The 22,348-nt window shown below is 35.0% G+C and overlaps 1 protein-coding gene across 2 annotated transcripts; it reads left to right on the forward strand.

The window, feature by feature from the left end:
• The first annotated feature begins 1,162 nt into the window (after positions 1–1,162).
• Positions 1,163–21,048, forward strand: LOC136024930 (mediator of RNA polymerase II transcription subunit 11-like). Of its 2 annotated transcripts, XM_065700513.1 has the most exons (4): positions 1,163–1,298; positions 7,438–7,578; positions 12,391–12,584; positions 20,592–21,048. In XM_065700513.1, the coding sequence occupies exons 1-4, from the start codon at positions 1,214–1,216 to the stop codon at positions 20,925–20,927; spliced, it is 756 nt and encodes a 251-aa protein (XP_065556585.1). In that variant the 5' UTR covers positions 1,163–1,213; the 3' UTR covers positions 20,928–21,048. The 2 variants fall into 2 exon arrangements, with proteins under 2 accessions (XP_065556585.1, XP_065556586.1); XM_065700514.1 differs by lacking the exon at positions 7,438–7,578 and having other exon boundaries at positions 1,180–1,298.
• The last annotated feature ends 1,300 nt before the right edge of the window (positions 21,049–22,348 follow it).

A 22,348-nucleotide genomic window follows, 5' to 3' on the forward strand; every position in this document is an offset into this window, starting at 1 on the left:
GAATTAGCCTTAGCTAACCTTGTAAATAGCCCTCCAATAAATAAGTATTTTGTTATTGTCCTGGCCGAGTGGGTTGGTGTGCTGGATTCGGGATCCCTTGTCTGAGAGGACGCGGGTTCGAATCCCGGTGTACCCAATTCTTCAGTTTAGGACGGGGGTCAGTGGCGTGACTCTGTAAGCTTAGCCAGAGTCGACCCAGCTCCACACGGGTACCTGGAGAAATCTGGGGAAGGTAAACAGGAAGGGTGTGCGAAAGCACGGGATGGCTGGCCCCCAACCCCCCATTGCACTTCCTGGCTGAAGGGCCAAGAACCTTTACTTTTATTGTTCTAGACTCAAAATCTTTTCTACAATTGCTTGGAAAGATGAGATGGACCATTTTTGACACAGACACCAAGAGAATACGGAATAACTTTAAAATGCTAAAAGATGGTCTGTTAAAATTATTTGGAGCTTTCTCTTGGATCATCTATTCTATTAGCAGAATTAAATCCAAATAAGTTAGCATAAGCTAATCTCGTAAAAAGCCATACAATAAAGAAGTCGATCGTTATTATTACAGACTGCAAATCTTTCCTTCAGCTGCTCAAACAAATGAGGTGAACTATTTCCGACTTGGATCTCAAGAGGATACAGGATCATTTAAAAAAGCTCTCGGCGTATATCTATTTACATTGGTACTAGAAGAAATGACCTTGCCGATGATATCACCAAGAAGCTACAGCTGTGCTCCAACATTTGCCACAAATGGTGAAAACTGCAGAAGCTGTAGGTAGCAAATGGCTTCAGTGGGGTCGATACTCTCATTTAAAAAAATTACTATTAAAATGTCATTTATATCAAAAACATTTAGTACGATGCACTATAGTATAAATGTCATTCGATAGTTCTGAAGGAAAAAACTTCATTGTATGAAGAAATCAAGCACACATTTCGATTGATCGATTGTCATTCCATTTCACTGCAATGAAAACAACTTATTTCTTCTATTTTGAAACCATCAGCTTGAAATCAATATAAGCAGCTTAAGTCTTGATAGGAGCATCTCAAGTGTGAAGGAAAAGGATACCGAGTTCCTATCAAAAATTAGTATCGAAATATAAAGGAAAATAGGGACGCATGTGGTTTTGACCGCCAAAGCGAAAAAGTCTTCAATAGCAAGTTCGTCATGAACACTTAACTTCTAGAAGAAGAAACAGAAATAGAATTCAAAATGGACAGGAAAAAATCAGAAGAAGATAGGCAACAGACTTTAGACATGATTGAAAAAGACATTTCTACGGCCCTACAGAGTGCAGGTAGGCCTCTCTCTGTTTTTATGCTAGGAAAGGGACAATAGGCTGTGAAGTCGAAGGTTATGAGCTACACCTTGACTTTAAGTTCTGGGTAGCCTATATTTTAGGCCCTGGATTCATTCCTGAAAGTTCTGCTCACCTACCTCAACGGATTTCTAAAATGGCAAGAAGCCCCTCAACTAGAACTGTCTTTTGGCTATCCAGATTCAAGAATTCTGGAAATCCTAGGAATGCTAATGGGACACCACCCTTTGACAAATGGAAAAACATAGCATGTAAGCCTATATATAAAGGTACTATCCAATCTCTCTATAAATACAAATATTTTTGCCATCTATTTGGATAATTTGGCAATCTCTATAGCAATATACAAGTTTGTCAACTAGTTCACAAAGAAATTTGCCCCAGAAAACTATTCCTTTTCTAACCAGTTGACAAGTAATCCCTCCACAGCAGCACTTTCTTTCCAACTAGCTAGAAGCAAACATTTCCACAGAAACATTTCTATTAACCACCCAGTTGGCAAGTAACTTTTCCCCAATCTCACTTCTGTCTCACTTTTGTGACCAGTTAAGTAACTTGCCAACTAGATGGTTAACAGAAGAGTTTCTGTGGCATTGTTGTTTGTAAACTAGATGATTAACAGAATTGTTTCTGTGGCAACAACTTTTTTCAGCTAGTTGGAAAAGGAAATATTTTTTTGGGTTAAAGTTTTTCATCAGCTAGGTGGTTAATAAAAAAATTTCTGGGGAAAAGTTACTTGCCAACTAGATGGTTAATAAAAGTTTTTCTGTGGCAATATTTGTCTCTAGCTAGTTGGAAAGACAGTGCTGCTGGGGAGGAATTACTTGTCAACTAGTTAGAAAAGGAATAGTTTTCTGGGGCAAATTTTCTTGTGAACTAGTTGACAAATTTGAGCATTGCTATAGAGATTGCCAAATTATCCTACTAGATGGCAAAAATATTTGTATTGATAGGGAGATTGGATTGTAGGCTACCTTTATATAGGCTTACATGCTATATTTTCCATTAGTCAAATGGTGTTCATCCAATGTCAACATAGGTCTAGTCAACCATTAGATTTCTATTTTATGCTCCTTCCAAAAAGGCCTATCATGGTTGTTTTTTAAGAACCCCCCCCCCCTTTCATAGTCCCAGATATGGCTGTAGGTAGATAAACACAAGGTTAAGACTCCCAAAACTTAGACAATGCCTAATTTTGGACCAATAATTTGATTAAAAATGTATTTTCCCCAAACATGGATAGTAAGCTCCTAATCTTAGACATTCTAGTTGAGTGACTTCTTGCTATCTCAGAAAGGGGCTAGGTTAGGAAAATGAAACTTTCAGCAATGTGTCTACAGGCTACAGTATATCCCAGGATGGTATTTTAAAGTACCCACCTCCACTCCTTCTCCCTCTGGAGAGCCCTGCAATTCACCAACATGACAGGTATATTACTTATTGGAATTTTGATAAAACAATATTTTACCTTAATTTTCAGTTACCAGTTGCTTTTTCTCTGCCTTTAGTCCTCAAAATGCAATTTCTGTTATTTGAGTAGAATTCTGAGCCACATCAATGTTTTTTTTCAAAGTTTAGGAAATGTATTTGTATATCTTTAAAACCTTATAAATTGGGATTAAGCAAAGTTATGAAGCTGAAAACAATTTTGTTGTACTTCATTCAAGCAGAAGATCTATTTTACAAGGTTTTACTTTTATAACACACATATTTTTGAAGGTTGTCAAAGGTCAGAGCCCTCTAAAGGGAGAAGCAGTAGAGGTAGGTACTTCAAAATACCTTCCTGGGACATACTTTAGCCTGTAGACCCATCACTGAAAGTTTTGTTTTTCTAACCTAACCTATTAATGAGATAGCAAGAAGTCAATAAACAAGAATTTTACCATATATATATATATATATATATATATATATATATATATATATATATATATATATATATATATATATATTTAATCTGCTTCATAACAGTCTATGATTAGTTGAAAAAAATTAGCTTTTTTTAACTGAAAGTAAGGAGCAACATTAAAACTCAAAATGAACAGAATTATTCTGTATATGGAAGGTTGCCCTCTCCTCAACACCTTACTCTGTATACAAAAGCTATTAGTAGTTTAAAAAAAGCTTCCTATTCTTGTTATGTAAACAGGCCCTACATTTCAGTAGCCATTCTTAAAGAATTAGGACAAACAGCCAAACTTTATACCATAAAGAGCAAGGCATTTAGGAAGGAACAATCCTTCCTGTACAGGATAGTTTCTGTTTGTTTTGAGTTTTAATTTTGCTCCTTACTTTCAGTAAAAAATACTTTTTTATTATTTAATTTATGATTATTTTTCAAATAATGCAGGTAAATATGGCTCACCCTTAATGAAATATATTAGCCCCCCCCCCCTCACAGAAAGCTACTCCATGGACATTTCATCCAACATAAAGTACACCCCCTGGCAAATTCCCTTCTTGCTGAAAATCCCTTTCCCTATAAAATTTCTTGCAGACAATTCAACCTGGAAAATTCTCCATAGAATACTTTCATTTGAAAAATACTTTAATATCTAATTGGTTTCTTGGTCACTCTGGAAATGCCCCCTTTGGTGGAATTTTCCCCTGGAAATCAAAGAATGCAGAAAATAGCCCATAGATATTTTCCCTAGAACATCCCCACATGCAAAATTGAGTTGGCATAGAGAATGTAAGGCAATTAAAAGAATTTTGCACAGGAAGTCTCTCAAATCTCCCCAGTGTAAAATTTCCCCTAGGAAATTCACCTCGCCCCCCTGGAAGTTTTCCTCCCCAAGGAAGATTCTCCCAATAAAAACCCACCCCAAGCACAAAATACCCCAAAAAATGTCTATACTTCCCAATATCAAATACTTAACATAAACAATGGGCAAATTTCACAACTTACAAGTCTATCACCACAGACTGTGGAGTGTCTTTTTACCCCTAAAGACATAATTATTTTATCTTTTAACTAAATTGAAGGAAATTGGTATCCCAAAATTCTGATCAGATAGCTTTGGGAAAAAGGGGTATGGGAGGGGGCCAGTTGTCCTCCAATATTTTTCACTTAGAACTTTAGAAAAGGCCACTAGAACTTTTAATTTACATTCAAATGCACCTTCTGGGACTATTATTTCAATACAATCACCCCTAGAAAAAAAAGAAATTAACATGCATCCATGATCTGTCTTCTGGCAAAAATGTCTTCTGGCAAGTTGGTTGAGAAGTGCAATCTTGTAAATTGGCAGCCCTGATTTAAAGGCAGGTCAACTATAAGAGTGGAACACCAGATCAATATTGTTTGCAGGGAAACAATAAGCTGAAAATGAATTTCTGTGAAAAAATTCATATAGTAACTTCATTGCTTCATTCTTAAAAAATGAACCTGCTATGATGTACAGAACTTTTTTAAGGAGATATGTAAATTGTTAATAGGCTATTTATGATAGTAAATCTATTCAAGTGGTGTTTTTCATCTGCACAAGATTTATATGTCTTAAGATCATGTTCTTGTGATTTTTGTGGAACTATTTTCTTATTTATTCCTACTTTTTTTTTTTAACAGTGTTCTTGTAGGTAAACAGAGTATCAACTGCAAAAACTGCTGTAAATGCATTAGCAATCTGGCTTTGTAGTGCAAAATCAAATCTCAGCAATTATTTGGCAAATTCCCAAGAATGACAACTTGGGTTGTCATGCTCAAAATCAACCATTTGCTTAATAAAACATTTAATACATTTTCTTGTTGCCCTTTTTTTGTTTGAAAAAGATATGTTTACTAACAAATTAAAAAACAAAATGATATGAAAGTAGACCAATCACACAGTTTTGGCAATGGACTTTAAGTCAAGAACAACTCACACCAACAGTAGTCAAAATTATAAAAAACCTTAACTCTCAATTGTTTGCTGAAGCTCAAATAGTAGTTAATTAAAAGCTTTATAGAGTGCAGAAAATATAACCAGCTGCTGTTTAAGCTTTCCTGTAAACAGTGGGGGATTGAGGAGAATGGTAGCCCACTGCTCTTTTTTCTTTTTTTTAGTTTCAATCTTGTCCTTTACATTCATTTGAAGTTAAAAGTTTTATTTCAAATTCTATCATGTGAAAAGGTGGGATGTATTCCCCTGTGCTTTCCTATTGTTAAATCTGCAAGACATTGCTTGTCAAAAAGTTTAGCAGGATAGGATACTATGCATAAACTGATCAGCAGGGAGATTGGGGTAGGGGTGTGGAATTTTCCTGAGGCTGGTTTGAAGGACCAAAAAAAATTCCAACTTCTCCATATAGAATTATGCCTCTAATGTACCTAGTGACCTGGCATAATATTGGCCATTTGTTTAAATGTGTTTTTTTCAATGATTTTTTGTTTAATAATTTTTAGCATGGTATAGTTGCTCCAACCGCCTGCCTACTAGCATAACCTATTAGCAGTCCATAACAGTGCAAAGTAGCTTGTGTCCCATCTAATAATCTCTTCCCATTTCATTTATTGATCTCCTACTTTTTAATCAGCCTCAATAATTTTCAAAAGGTATATTTTTTGGCTAGTAATTGTTCGTAAATGGTGGCTTCTAAAGCATATTATTTTGTATCCTGTAATAACCTATTACAGGATAGTATCCTGTAATAAGTCCTGGAGCCCCATATGCTACTCTCAACCCATTCAAAAATATGATTTTCCTTCATGTTTGAGGTTTTGACTGTAAACATCCAGTCAAAAGTTTTCAACAATGGCAGCTTCAATGGTTTACTTTTTGTTTTAATTGTATGTCATTTGAAGGAGTTTGTGGTTCTTTTTCGAAATTCTTGAAAAAAATTTCTTGTATGTTTTGTTGAATCTGAAGAGAAATTACTGCTTTCAAAACAGTGTTGTATCAGAAAAATTTGTCACTAGACAGTTTCTTTGAAAATTCTATTTTTAAATTTTGACTAATATGGGCCATAGGTTTGCTCTTTACTAGGTTGCAACTACGGATACAACCATGATTAATTATATTCTGTTGACAATTCAAACACCTATAGATCTATTAATTTGTATTAGTATACATGGAAATCAAGAGGAATATAGACTGAATCCTACTTATAATAGTTGAATTAAAAGAAAATATTCCAGATGAATCAAATAACAATATTCCATAAAACCAGCCTCAGACAAGTTTGAACCTTACTAAGGGGACTATTAAGGATTGACTCCTATAAGGGAATATCGCCTTAAAGGATCACCCTATGTCATTCATTATAACTTTTCTGTTGTGGCTAAACTAATAAAAGGTTATTGGAGGGTCTTGGCAAAACTTGTAGAGGCTGGATAAGAGATCCAAATAAATAACAGCAAGCTAAAAGCTAACACCTACTTTCCCAGAAATCATGGAAAACTATTTGTCCCCTCCAGTTTGTGCTGGAGATAGAGATTGTTTCTTTTTTTTATTAAACAGAGCAGAACTTTCTTTTGAAAGTTCATGAAAGGGCTGTCACTAAAACGTTCTAGAATACCTTCTAGGAAAGCCCTAAAAATCAGCTCAAATTGACTATCATTTGAGCTGTTTGCCAGCTTTGGGAGTTCCCAGTGGTTCTACTCACCTTGATTGAAAACTAACTGACACAGGAGACACGAATTTCATTATCTTTTCAATATCAAACTGCAGATTCTCAATTGCTTTCAATGGTGGCTAGTCACCTGGGGGAATTTGTTGATGGGTCCTTTTCTTTGAGACAGTCAGCTGACACTGAGGCTCACAAAATTATTTTAATGTATCAAATCTCCTTAACAAAGGTCAAAATGAAATAAATTTTGGTAATAAATCAACAAGCGTCATATAGATTGGCAAACCAAAAAAGTCATTCAGTTTATCAAATACAATAGTGTTACAGTTTCCATGACCTGTATTTGATTCTAATTATTTTAACTTATGGCCCATGTAAGTTTTTGCTCATTTCGCTAGGTTAGTTTTTCTGTTCTTTTCCTTTTTTTCTGTTGGTAAAGGCTTCCAGAGATGAAGCTGAGACATTTAGACTTTTAATATTATCAATGAAAGAAAAAATTGTTATTTTTCCATTGTCTTATTAGAAAATAAATACTAGTTATATATATTATTTCGTTTTAATTTTTCCCAAGGTAATGCGCTAATGGAACTGAGCAAGGACAAATCAAGTATGAAACAAGTGGAAGGTCATTCAAGTCAGTTCATCAAACTATTAAACCACATAGATAGTGAGATGACTAAGCAAATCAATTATTTAACTCAAGTCTCCACAGGTATTATTCACCATTTCAAAGAATCTCATACAAATTATATTGCTGTAAGTGAATCAACTCCAGTCAATTTCTTTTTTAGAATGTAGATTCGCTGTTAACTATATATATTAACAATATATTCCTCGATTTTTAAACCTGTGAAAATGTTAACTTACAGTAAATGTCAATCCTCCTTTAGACTAAAGCCAAATAGTGAGAGCATTTCGCAAAGCCTTTCTATAGAAGTCAGATTTTTTTAAATTCTTACTACAAATTTGTTTGAAAAAGGCATTAACAAGCTCAAAATGGCCAAACCTGTATTTACCTGTTGAAAAGTAAATAAATGTCAAACGTTGAAAAACATATCAGGCAAAACGAAACACAAAACAAAAATTTGAAAAAAAATTCTTCAGTCTTTTTCTATAGAATTGGTTGCTTTCTAACATTTATTGCAGTGCTATGTGTAAGTCATTGCTTATTATTGACAATAGATTTACCAGTTTTGGTTGCATTCTTACTTAAGAAACTGTTTTAAAATATTCGGACTTTTATTATTATTAGTTAAAAAAAACTTCTTTCTATCTTTTTGTGTCATTTTATTTGTAAAGGAAAAGGCAATGTAGTCTAAAAATTTGTTATGTATAGCCTATGGATGGACGAAGACCAACTCTTATCTATATTATTTTTGAATTTAGCAAAAGAACATACTAATATAATTACTCAGTGAAAATTTTAGAATTAGTCGTATTTTAATTTTTTCTTTTAGTTTTGTTTAATTTTATTTAGTTTTTTTTTATTCGACTGATTAGACTTTTGGTTGTGAAGCTCAAATATTTCGACTTTAATTATTATTAGTGAAAAAAAGACTTTTTTTGTGGTGTTCCAGTGTCTTGCTTGAAATATTATACCCGTTCTTCTGTTCATTCTGTTTTATTCTAAAAAAATTGCACCCACTTCTATTATTTAAGAAAGTATGTACAGCAAAAGATTCCTCCCTGAAGTATAAAAAGACTAGAAACTTTTGATTCAAAAGTCATGGAAGGTATATTTTTAATCTTTTACACTCTAATATAATAATTGATCAATCAAAATAATTGCTAATTGCATTAGACAGGTAAGGCGCATTCACTATGACATTTTACTTATATCAAGATTGAGCTAGTACTAATTTGAGCTAATAAGAACTTTTCATTCAATTTTCAGCCAATCAAAAAACCGTATGATAATTGGCCCAACCAGCATTAGTTCAATCTCATTATTTTTGAAAACTCGTTAGGAATGGGTCTTTTAGCTTTAGAAGACGGTGACAATGAAAAAGATTGTTAAGGGATCATTATGAATAGAAATAAGGATACAGATTAAGTTATGTTTATAATAGTTCAATTGAAGCACAAGCCAGAGCCTTGTATGCTTTTGTATTGCTAACTAGCAGCAAAGCTTGTTTGATAACTGTCGAATATTAATCGCTTGAGGAGTGATAAGTTTTTCAGCCAATGAAAAAAAAAACCTTATGAAAAATATAATTGGCTCAAACCAGCATTAGTTAAGTCTTATTATTTTTAAAACCTCGTTAGGAATGGGTCTTTAAAGAGCTTTAGAAGACGATGACAAAAGAAAAAAAAAGAAAAAAAGGAGAAAAAACTAAAACAAAAAAATGACAATAATAATAAAAAAAACTATACGCAGTTAAAAATTAGCACCTTACATACGTTTTGCTGGGGCGCGCAGCGCTAGAGCAACGCGTGGCAGGGGTGTTGCAACGTGTTGCTGGGGCACCTAGCGCCGCAGCAATGCGTGGCAGGGGTCATTCCGCGTGCCAACTGACTACCCCATGTGTTGCTGGGGCTGCAACTTGCATACGCGTGGGGCTGCATACTTGCAGCGCGTGGCAGAGGTCAGTCCGCGTGCCGACTGACTAGCTGACACTCCACGTGTTGCTGGGGCGCGCAGAGCCCCAGGATGTCTTGTTAGGAATGGGTCTTTAATGAGCTTTAGAAGACGATGACAATGAAAAAAGATTGTTAATGGATTATTATAAATAGAAATAAGGGTACAGATAAAGTTATGTTTAAAATAGTTCAATTGAAGCACGAGCCAGAGCCTTATATGCTTTTGTATTGCTAACTAGCAGCAGAGCTTGTTGGATCACTGTTGGATATTCATCGTTTGAGGATAAGAAATCTGCTGACGCTGAATGTGTAATGAAAAATCCTTGGTTCAAGTATCCACTGTGTAAACGTCATATGATTGCTTTCAAAGATGGAGATTTCTGATTGGCTGGGAATTACCGACTTAACCATTTCTATAAATAGTTTTCATTTATGGGCAAATCTTACCCGAGGATGTTGGTTATCTTTAGATCATCTGAATTGAAAATCTAATCAGATAATTCTAATATTAGCTAACAAATTTTGCCTGAAGTCTGGCTTTTTAAAATTGTTAAGGCTACACAAAATGAAGAAGAAGTGGCAATTGATTTCCACTAGCAGATATATGGCTAACCAAAAGAGCACATGGCTCAGAAACAATAACTAGCTTCTTGGCACTCCCAGACTCTAATCTGGTATAAACATATTCAAATGAGTACTCCCACACCCGGCTGAGCCATCTATCTTTCAATGGTTTTAAAAGTTTCCAAAAATGAAGAAAATGAACTAAAAATTATCATCTAGACTCTATTGTAATAATGGTACTAATAATGATAAAAATGTCAGAATTAGCCCTCTTTTCTTCGAGGCCAAGCAACTGTTTTGCTGGTGGGAGGACCATATTTCCAGTGGGCCAAAACTTACCAATGGAAGCAAGAATATTACTAGACAGAGTCTAGGTAGGAGGAGAGACACTGCCTCCTTTCTAAAACTAGGGTTTTTTCAAATAAGTTTCAACGACTGATGTATCTATTTAAAATGGAGCCCTCCACCCCCCCCACAAATAAGAAAAAAAAGTCCTGTCCCTTGCAATTCCTTGGTTTGGATCCAAGATATACCTGCTCATGAATTGACGCAATTATCTTGACAAAAAACAACAATAAGTAAGACCCAAAACGAACAGAAAGTTGAATTGGAAGTAGTGATATGTCTCCTTATTTATTCTTTTTCTTGTTTTTTTTTTCTCGCCGCTGCTAGTGGGGCGCTGAAACATCATAGAGAGATGGCTAATAGTTCACTTGAAAGTATATTCCCAAATCTACGTTGTTTTACAAGTAACAAAAGATAATATTAAAATAAAATGCAATTTTTGAAAGAAAAAACATCTTCATATAAAAATAATGTAACATAGGAATATTTTAATAATATGATATAACCCGCGTAACTTCTGAAAAGTTGCTTCTCTGGGACATGATGTCATATTTGAGTGACTGCTCTGCCGGATTCCCTGTGGTTCGTTCTTTATTGTTTCAACTTGGTAAACCTGACGTCTTTTCCCTGTGTATCATATGTACGTTAATCCTGGTTGCCCCCTTTGTCGCAACCTAGTAAAGAACAAGCCGTATTTCATGAGTGTCACTAGGTCAGCTATGACAATTCAAAAGGAAATATCTGCCTTTTTGTACTGCTCAAGTTTTGTATTTGTTTGATTTTTGCCCCCCCCCTCCACTGTTTTCTTTGTTCATTGATTTTATTAGGTTTTACTGGTTGATCTTTGTAGCTTGTTATGTGAATTCCCTGTTTAATTTCTGACTTTTGAATAATCTTTCATTCTAATATTTTAATTTTGGCATTCTTTACCAGTTATCTGTTTCTAGAGTTTTTATGATTTTTTGTTTGTCTTGTTTTTATTTATTGACTCCGAAATTCAAATTCGGCACTTCGGGGCTTGTGATTAAGGCTGTACCCAGGGGGGGGGGTAGGGAGTTTGAATCCTTTCCCCGACATGTTTGTCTGACTTGTAAAAACGTAATAAAAATGGATATAAACAAATTTTTAATGCGTTTTCTAGTTTCTTATGTAGAATCCTGAAGATCCATAAAACTTTCATTTTAAATAACTACTACTTTGTCCGGAAAGCGATTGTTTATCTTACCCACATCTTAATTCGGAACGTAATAGAGAATGTTTTCTGGAGAAAAGAATAATTTCAAATTTTATTTTGATTACCTTGCTTATTAAGATTTATTATATGAAGATAAACGAAAGTTATAGCAGAGAGTAAAAATGGGGAAGACCTTAAAAATTAACATAATCTGAACAGTAAGGGAATAATCGAGGAAGGACAAAAACTGTTTTCCTTATTGATACTACAGCAAACATGATTGTGAACGTTGGTGTTTTCTCATGGCTCTCTGATTGTCTAGCATCAAGAAAAAACGCCAAAATCATATTATGCATCCATAGAATAGCTAAGTACAGGTCAGATTGAGATCACCAAGTCCGATTTTTGGACATAATAATATAAAGCACAATACAAGCGGATTTTTTCTTTGAAATACATGAGGATATCTACCTATATAATTGTCTAATGTCTGTAACTCTCAGCTAATCATTAAAGTTCATCTCTGAAAATTATTGTGTTACGTTATTCAACGGGTACGTAAAGCCTGGAACTAAGCGAGTTTTCTTCATTCTATTGTGACTAACTACAGGCTTCATCAAATTTGTGACTAATTTTGTACGTAGTTTCGGTAAGTCTGCCCCGTTTTGTTTCGCATAACGACGCTCGAGTTGAAAATTTCAGAATTTTTTTTGGGGGGTGAAAAGGAAGTAGAGGGATATTAAATCTAGTAGTGGGGGAAAGGCGTGAAATATATTTATTCAGTCCTCACAAAAAGAGTACACGCTACCTTATTTGTTCTTATTTTATGCTTGTAACATTAAAATAATTTATCTTTTAAAGGACACCCGCATGAAGGTTCATCATATGCATCACAGAAAGGATTTGAGCTTGTTAGATTTCGTCTAGATTGTCTACGCCATCATGTAAATGAGCTGGATAACTTAAAGCATAGTAGAGCCGGCCGTGTTGCTACTGCCTCGCTTACCCAGCCGCAGCAAACACCGCAAGAACTCATACCCCCTCAACAAGCACAGGTTAGCCGTTTCTTTAAATTTTTCCTGCTATTTCTAAATGAAGGGTTCAGTTTAAGATAGACATTCTTTTTTCTGGGTTTTACTTTCGGGTACTTTCGTACTTTCGGGTTATATATATATATATATATATATATATATATATATATATATATATATATATATATATATATATTATATCTTTATATATATCCCAAACGACGCCATTGTATATACCCTGTGCTAGCGGACAGTGGCGAAAGCAAACCGATATGTTGTTTTGCATCCTATATATTTAACGAGTTGAGTTTTTATAAACGTTTTTGTATAAACTTTTAAGTTTTAAAGTTTTTTTTCTTTAAAGTGTCATAGACCAGAACAAATGGCAAAATGAGACCGACAGTGCAGATTTCACAGCTATAAAATTAGGGGTTCGAAAATTTGAAATAAGAAATACATTTGTAGGTCTCATTTTTTTAAATTAAAGAGGATCCTTATATACTAAATAACAACAAAATGTAACATTTTAATGAAAATTAACATAAAAACCAGTAAACGAGTAATTAACGTTATGTATTTTGTCATTTTGCTTATAAACATAAAGGCATTATGGTCTAAAGAACTATATAAATTCATAGACTTGTCAATGCACCTGAACTATGGGTAACTAACAATTGACTTTCGGTCTGCCAAAATTGATTATAGTAATTCTAATTAGTGGCTTATGAGATACAGGGCCTGATTTGTCTATGTATGTCCTCTGTGCTAAAACTTGTCAATGAGCCCAGAATTCTGTTGAAATATTGACGACCTCCAGTTCGGGACGTAAGCCCAAGTATTCTTGGATGAAAGGATTCCTTCTGAGTGAGGTTGGTTGAAAGTTTGAAAGAACTATATTTTGAAGGCCTAATTTTTCTAGGAGGATTTATATCCTAAATAAACTGACAGGAAACAAGTATATAACGAGAAAACTCTTAATTAAGGCAATAAAATACAAGAATTACTAAACCTAGAATGTTTAGTTTATTCTTCTAATTTAAAGCTCTACCCATTGTTATGTATTTATATAATTTCGTCTTATTTGTTAATTAAGAACCTCTATGGTTAAAAAAATGATGCAAATCTTTTTATTAGTATGTATACCTCGTATACAGGTTTAAATCAAATGGCTAGCCTCCTGCCAAAATCGGTTACTGGCTACCGGCTAATCAAAAATTTCAATATCAATTTTGTTTCTTATTTTTTTACACGAATCAACAACTAAAATCAACCAACTTCGTTGAAGTTCATTCTCTTATAATGTTGCAGTGAATGCTTATAAATCCTTGTTCCAAGACTAAGAGTTATGTCATCTCGTCAAAAAGTTGGTAGAAGCAGCTGACGAATTTTATTTAGAATATTAAAATTTAACTTCTATTTTAACTTTAACTATCCCCGTAGCCCCGGGGCGAGGGTTGTAACTTGTGCAAATTATCCGTTGTTAACGTATAAGGTTTTCTAGAAAGGTTGGTCCTATTAACTTTGCAGAGGCCTTATTGGATTGGAAATTGAAGCTTTTTAGTTGTTTTTTTTAGAGCCAAAAGTGATCAAAGGGTAAATGATTTCCCTTCCCTCCCATTCTCATTTCCTCAAAGGCATCCAGTCAAAATTAGATAACCATATTGTTCAAAATAGTCTAAAGGCCAAATAACTATGCCTCCGAGGTTCAACCCCTCTACCCCCCCGGGGCAATGGCTCTGAGTTATGCAAGTTCCTTACTGTTACTTTGTTTCTTAATTTGTTTTGGTACTAGTTTTCATACTTTGATGAAACTGATGTTGAAAACCCAACATCATTTTTTATATATACCACCGGGTTACTTTATTTTTAATTTCCAGTGCCGTATTCTTTTTTTAAAGCTACTAAAACGAAGGCTCTTTAAAAGAAAAAATCCTATGTATTTTCACCTATTAGTTTCAAAGTGAAATATCCCCTCCAAGAGAGAAAGAAAATTCAGAGGTAAACAGGACAATTTGATGGATATACTAATGGGGAATTTCAATGGAGGCAGTGCAAATTGTCCTAGCTAAATATGAAGCTCCAGGAAGTGTCCAATAGGGCTGGTCAAGAGGATGAAAGATTCAACCCCAATTTAGTTTGTGCAATCAATCCCCAAGATGGACATATACAATCACTCAATCCTCGGTATACCCCCTGAGACTTGTAAGAGAGAGGTTGTGATCTCGCTTCTAGTGAATTTCTTATCCCAGAATGACAGAGCAAGTTCTTGCAGCCAAGGGCGTATCCAGGATTTTTTTATGAAGGGGGAGGGGGTTACAAAAACGTATCAAAAAGATGTTTATGGGCATACAAAAATTTCGAGTTGAGCGTTTGTAAATAGACTTTTAAAGAAAGCTATTGGCAAAGTCAGCAGAATAAGGTTCTCTCTGTTTATGTGCAGCGTGGATATCTCAGCTGCAGTCGATTCACTTGTGCAATCTCAGGTGTTCCTGAAATTACTTGAGTATAGTGTGAATTCTAACGTCGTGCCACTTCTGTTTTCTGATACTCCGCCAGTTTTGTGAAAGTTAGACTGATCAGAGATCACCTGAACAGACCCATTAGATTCGTTCGAGGCCATCGGCAAGGATCTGTATTAAGCCCTATCCAATTTAATACCCTAATATCCGGAATAAGAAAAAATATTACTGGAGGATTCGGTATCAATCTGTACGATCTCAGTCTGCTTTCGTATGCTGACGACCTGCTGATGTTAAGCTGTAACCTTGTTTCTCTCCAAGAGGATATTGACAGCCTCATAACTGGATAAGAATGTATCGGTCTGAGAGTTAATGCACTAAAGACGGAGCTCTTGGAAATTTGTCCCTCGGCAAGGAAGCAGGTAAATAGTGATCTTACATGTGTGATGGTTGAACGAACGAAAATGTTCCCTGGAAAATCTATGAAATCCCTGGGAATTTTGTCCCTTGGCAAGGAAGCAGCTAAATAGTGATCTTACATGTGTGACGGTTGAACGAACGAAAATGTTCCCTGGAAAATCCATGAAGTCCCTGGGAATTTTGTCCCTCGGCAAGGAAGCAGCTAAATAGTGATCTTGCATGTGTGACGGTTGAACGAACGAAAGTGTTTCCTGGAAAATCCATGAAGTCCCTGGGAGTTTTGTCCCTCGGCAAGGTAGCAGCTAAATAGTGATCTTACATTTGTGACGGTTGAACGAACGAAAATGTTCTCTGGAAAATTCATGAAGTCCCTGGGAATTTTGTCCCTCGGCAAGGAAACAGCTAAATAGTGATCTTACATGTGCGACAGTTGAACGAACAAAAATGTTCCCTGGAAAATCTATTAAGTCCCTGGGAATAATATATGGTTTTGACATCAAAAGCTCTCGTTTACTAATAATTGAGAAAATTACCAACAGTATTCGCTCAAGTTACGGCAAGCTTGTCTATCTGAAATTTAGTTTGAATAGGAAGGTTCTTGCAAAGCTTTATGCAGCGGTTGTTCTCCCTCATCTGTTTTATGTCGCCACTATGGGACGGGTTTACACAAACTGATAAGATTAAACTTCTAATCTGTATACTGTAAATACCTCTAGTTTTGGCTACGTTACCCTTTCTATGAGTCACCCATTCGTTTTAGATCTCAAAATACGGTAGAACCAATTGCCATTTTGCCATCTACTGAAAAAATTGCAGAAAAAAGGCGTTTTAAGCATTATTCGAGTTTTTGCCTCTGCTTCTAATCTACGAGTGCGAATGAAGAAATTATTGTTTAATTTTATTCTCTGCTGCTGAAGTGTTCTTTTTCTTTTATGAGCGGGCAAAATTTCAAGGGAGTGGGGTGCAAATCCGTCTCATACCCCCTGATCATTGGGTGCAAGGGCGCCGGCGAAAATTTTCCGGTGGGTAGGGGGGGGGGGCAGACGCCGAAATAGCAGTGGTGGCTGGGTGACAGTTTAGGTGGTCTAGGACACTAAACTTCGACTTTGCCCTGAAGAGGATGAATTTGCAATCAGTTGAAAATTTTGAGAAGCTAATTGATTTAAAAGTGTCAATAACTATATTTTAATTGCGATATGTAATTGCGTATCAGCTATAATGAAGGGGGTGAATCATTGTTTAGGTCGGGTAGGGTAGATTTCTACAAAAGTACATTTTAATGGACAAACTGCTTACTCTTCCTGTGGCTTCATATAAATGTTGAAAGAGGTAGGGAGGAGTAGGAATTAATTAAAATGTTTCTCTAGACAGCTAAAATGTTATATTTCCATATCAACCAGCACAGAGGTGGAAAGAGCAAGGCAGGTCATCATAAGCCCCACCAGGAAACCTCTTTGAATTAAAATGGAATAGTTGTGTTGAGGTTCTTTCAGGTTCAGTTCGCTCGGTTCTTCAATTATAATGGAAAATTTCGATTATAATGGACAATTTTCCAATATATTTGATAGTTGGTAAATATATTTAATAGTGCGTCGGGAGAGTGGCAAATATATTGGAATGTTGGACTTGAACTGTTGGGATGGCAAATACTGATGGTTTTCAGCAATTTTAAATTGTGTCATTTTCTTTTGTATTTGTATGAAGTACTTTAACGCCTTTAAAGGAATGCATTTAATGTACTTAAGGATAAGAAAATCTTACTGTAGAGGTTGAAAAGTCTCACAGAATTTTCATCCGTACAAATAATAATGCTCCTTTATAAAGTTCTCCGAACGAAACTTTTTAGTAGTAATATTAACAAGGACTTTTCACCGAAATCACTATTCATCGCCAATTTTTTAAGCATACTCAAATTTTATCCAAAATTGAAGTTTCAAATTTAAACGTAGGACGGTACTAATCAACGTACAATTCTTGATTTATACATTTTAAAAGCAATAAACCAGGGATTTAAGGGACCGGTACCTCAAATTATATCTCTGGGTATGATTTGGAAAACAATCAGAAATTAAATAAAAAAAGAGCTTTTCAAGTGAAAGCAAGGAACACATTTGGAACCTATTTGAATAGAATATTCTTTGTATGAAGGGGGCTGCCTGCTCATTAGCTCCCTACTCTTTATTGAGAAGTTTGACTTTTTTCCAACTTTTGTTTAATTAACAGAGTGTTGATAAGGGGCAGTCCCCCTTATCTACAGGGTAATTTATGTTTATTTTAAGTATTAAACTTGCTCCTTACTTTAGTTGAAAAACCTTTTCTATTTGTTTACTTACATTTCATGAAACTGTAATTTTTATGAATACAATACTTTTGGTAGCGCAAAAAAAAAAGGTCAGTATTTCAATGATTTCTATTTGGATTTTGATGGATAATCAAATAGTTTGTGGTAACAAATTGTAAGTAAGGAGCGACCCGGCTCAATAGTAACTGAAACTCGAAAAAAACTTTTTGATACCAATAGAAATAGCAAAAGAATTGGCTTGATTGATTATGCTGATTCTATATTTCTATGGGGAGGGGGATTTTTCCATGGAGTTGGAGCCAGGTATCCTGGCATTATTTAAAAAACGATCAGAAATTAATCAAGAAAACGAGTTTTTTCAACTAAAAGTAAGGAAAAAACATTAAAACGTAAAAACAAAAACAAATTATTACGTATATGAGGGGGTTCGCCTCCCTCATCAACACCTCGCTCTTTACACTAAAGTCTAAATTCTTTAAAAACAATTCCTCAAACACAAGCGTCTTTTAATTTGAACAATGAAGTATCTTTTTTAAGTGCCGAAAAACTGTAGCGTGGAGAGCGAAGTGTTGAGGAGGGGGCATCCTCCTTTATACACGTAATAATTTCTGTTCGTTTTAAGTTTTAATGATGCTCCTTATTTTCAGTTTTTTTTTTCTCCATTTCATGAAGCTTAGAGACTAACATTTTTCTAAAGGCAATGGAAAAAGCATATCAATTAAAATTAAAGTATATAAAAATGAAAAAAGTAAGTAACTACAAAAATACAAAGAACAACAGCCTACTTACAAAAACTAAGATATAAACTCCCAGCATTCGGTTCTGTTGATATTTTTTAACAATATCGACAGTTTTGAAATAGGTTGTCGATACAAAAATATTCAACGCCTTTATACTCAGTGTTTATAAAAAGTATCACATTATCAAAGTAGTCTGTTCAAAGTAAAACATTAAAACTAAGATTAAGAAAATCAGATAAAAATTTTTGAGTCAATATTTTTAATTGAATTTTGAATACCAAAAACCAATATATTTGATACCTTTATACTTCATAACTGTAAAAAATTAAATCTTTTTCAAAGTGACAAGTAGATGAATGCAATCAATCCTGAAAAAAAGGATACTAAAACATAAAAAAATGTGTCCATTCAGGGGGAAAATTATAGATATTCCCAGCATTCCGTTCAGGGTAAACATTTCTGATTATAGTGGCTTCATATATCAGCTCATGGGTACTCTTGCAATGCAAGCAAAAGTTGACGGCATAATTTTACCGAAATTGCACTTATTAAGTTGCTTTCCTTGCGTTTTCAATAATTATACGAACTTTTCTGTGTACTAATAATTGCACTAATTACTAATAAACAAATACATATTTGGGTTCACCATACAGAGCTGATTCTTTGATTGAATGTTATCAATAGTTAGGCTCTTATACTTTCATTAATGACAAGGATGGTTGTTTACTTATCATCCATTACTATGAAGAATTTGAATTTTTTTTATTGCCCCAACCAAATCATATAGAAAAATGTTTATGGAAAACTCGAAAGGGGTCACTCAGTCACAAATCAGAACTTTTATTTTCCTTGTTAATGGTCAAAGTCTATTGGCAGGTAGCCATCAATACAACGCACATTTTTTCTATGATTTTTCCCTATTCTGCTCCCTTTTCTTTGGTTTCCTTATAATTACTTCATAGTCCCAAATTTCAAGGGGTGGGGGGCATGATCCCCCCTTGAATTGGGTGTATTCGCTTGCTGGCGCCCATGATTGGGCGTATTTACAGACAATTGTTGTCAGAAATTTCTTACTAGCTTGGTAGAAGAAACCTTTAGTAGATTTATTCCTAAAATGTTTGTCGTTTCTTACAGCATGTAAGCCCTTACTTAAAAGTACGAGTTTTTAGCATATTTGAAACTAGAATTGTGATTGTAATCAACTGGTTATGCAATGGTTTTTAATCCCCAAGATTTGTGTCTGGTACTACTTCTTGGAAAAAAAATGTACCAACCAGGACTTTGAAGTTATAATAACTAAAAATTACTTTTTGTTTTTAATCTTTGCAAACAATGGCTCATTTTTAATTTGCAGAAACCCAGTTATGCGCCCTCTCCAAGTCCAGTATCTTTTGTAGGTCGGGTTGCCTCACTTCACTCGAATGGCAGCTCTAACCTAGTTTCCTCGCATATAAGGCTCTTGCTTTGCTCCTCCTCTCATTATTATTGTCCAATAAGAAGATATTAAGCCTCCTAAAATTGGAGCTCTAGTTGCGAAAGAGATGATTTGGGGTTATTAAAACAGACGGAATTCTAAAATCGTCCATGAATTCAGGTTTCACCAATTCCAGGAATATTTATATTTTCGGCTTGTTATTGCTGTTGACAGGCGGGTCGACCCTGATATTAATGCCTGTGCAATATGTTGTATATTATATTTATCATTTGGTCCATAACAAAAACATATAATTGATTCTGTGATTTTTCCTTTTCTGAAAAGCAAGAGAAAACACCTGGTATGAATCTGGTAATCCTTTCCTGCTCTTTACAAAAATGACCGTTTTTCTCTTAGCTTTGAAGGTATTAAAAACAGAAAACTAGGTCAGCCATTGTCCAGGCTGTTTTAATCTGTTTATGTTCTTCCGGAAGAATTAGCACTTTGAAGTCTAAAATTTTTTCCTTAACTATTTACTTTATGGGCTTGATTCTCAGAACGATTCGTCAAATCGAACCAGGTTCGATTGCGAAGCCTGGGCATGTCAAAGCTATATCTGGTTTTCCAAATCTGGCTGTAGAATAAAAAATAGTCTGGCTATAAAAGTGGTAGGAAATAATACTTACCTTTTTTCAGGCTGGTCAGCAAATCCAAAGTCCTTTGCCACAGCAACAGCTTAACTATCAGTCGCAGCAGCTACCAATAATTGGACAAGCTCCACCAATCATGAACCCAAATCCGGGAATACTCACTCGCAGTCCTGGGCAAGTCCCGAGTGGTCCAATAAGTGCTGGTCAGTTAAGCTCTGTGTCGATGAACCCTAGTCAATTGAGTGGACCAGGTCATATGCAAGGAACTCCAGCACCTATCCAGCAGCAGCAGCAGATATATTCACAGCAACAAATGAACCAACAAGTCCCACCTCAGTATATGAGCCCTCATGGCCAGGGCCAATATTTTGGCTCCTCATAGTAGTTCAATTTTTGTTTTTCATTCCTTGTGTCAATTTTCTCCTTCGTTTTTATGTTCTTTTGACATGTGCGCATAAATTCTTTACGAGTCTGAATAAATGCCGGACAATTTTTTTCCAAAAGCTTTGAATTTTCTTGCAAAATTTGGAAGAGATTTCGACCCGTAGACTCTTACATACACGTTAGGGTAAAATCAAGGGTATAATCTAGAATTCAGATTATTTTAGTATTATACTAAGATATGAATAGAATGGGGTGGGAGGATGTGAGGAAATATTTAAGGGAAATAGGAACTTCTTAGGAGGGTGTGAAGAGGCAGGCTTAGAATGGATTTTGGATGGAGGAGGAGCGCGCGTAGCAGTGTATGAAAATACGAACGCGCAATTTGCGAAATTTTATGAACCATACTGCAAGTTTTCGTATGGAATGAAAATTAATATTTTGCAACTTTTAGGGCAGTGGATTTTGTATGTGTTATGAAACTACAGATTTTGCATGGTTCTCATCAAAATTTGCATTTCAATATGCTACCATAGGAAGTAAAAGTCTAACATTTTTTGTTGAAAACAAAATGACAACAAAATTGTTTTAGATTTCCAACGGTTCACATCAAAATTGTGCATTCACAATGCAAAATTTGCAATTGGAGTGCCATTTTCGCATATTGTTGGGAGTTGGGACCGCCATCTTTGCATTATTTTATCGAAAATATTTATCATATTTCAAGCTCAATCAACTTGTGCTATGTGTGACATCTAAAAGCATGTCGAACTTAAGCCGAAAATTGGAATCAGAAATTTTTCCTTGTTCCCATGAAAATTTGTAATTGCAATGCAGAATTTGCAGTCGAAACTCAATTCCTGCATTATACTGAATCAATGCAGCCATTTGTGGGTAATTTTATCGAGCATATTTTTCAACGTCAAGCGCAGTCAACTTGAAAAATATGTGGCCTTTACAAGCATGCCAAACTTAAAAAAATCTAAAATCAGATTTAAAGTGTTCCCCAAGAAAATTTTGCAATCGCAATACAAAATTTGCAATTGAAATTGAATTTTCTTACTATGCTCTGAAAATGCCACCCTTTTTGTGAAATTTCATCGCTCACTGAGAATTTTCACCTGCGAAAGAAAAACATTCATCACCGTTGGTTTTCAAAATAAGGAATCCTTATTACTCCGAAAACCGTAAAACAGTAACACTTAGTTCCCATACCACAGAAATTGTTCAGATTGCGGACGATTGTTTACGCGCTCTTTTGTGGGAAAGTGAACATTTACATGGGTCGAAATTTTCCAGCGCACGCGAGAAAACGTGTTCAGGAATCACGTGAATAGCAAATTGTTCAAAAAGGGCTACATTGAAAAACGGATTATTTCTATAAAAATTTCGTAGGATTTTGTGAAATTTCGCTGATTATTT

This window comes from Artemia franciscana, chromosome 3 (genome assembly GCF_032884065.1).
Source record: "Artemia franciscana chromosome 3, ASM3288406v1, whole genome shotgun sequence".
Lineage (NCBI taxonomy): Eukaryota > Metazoa > Arthropoda > Branchiopoda > Anostraca > Artemiidae > Artemia > Artemia franciscana.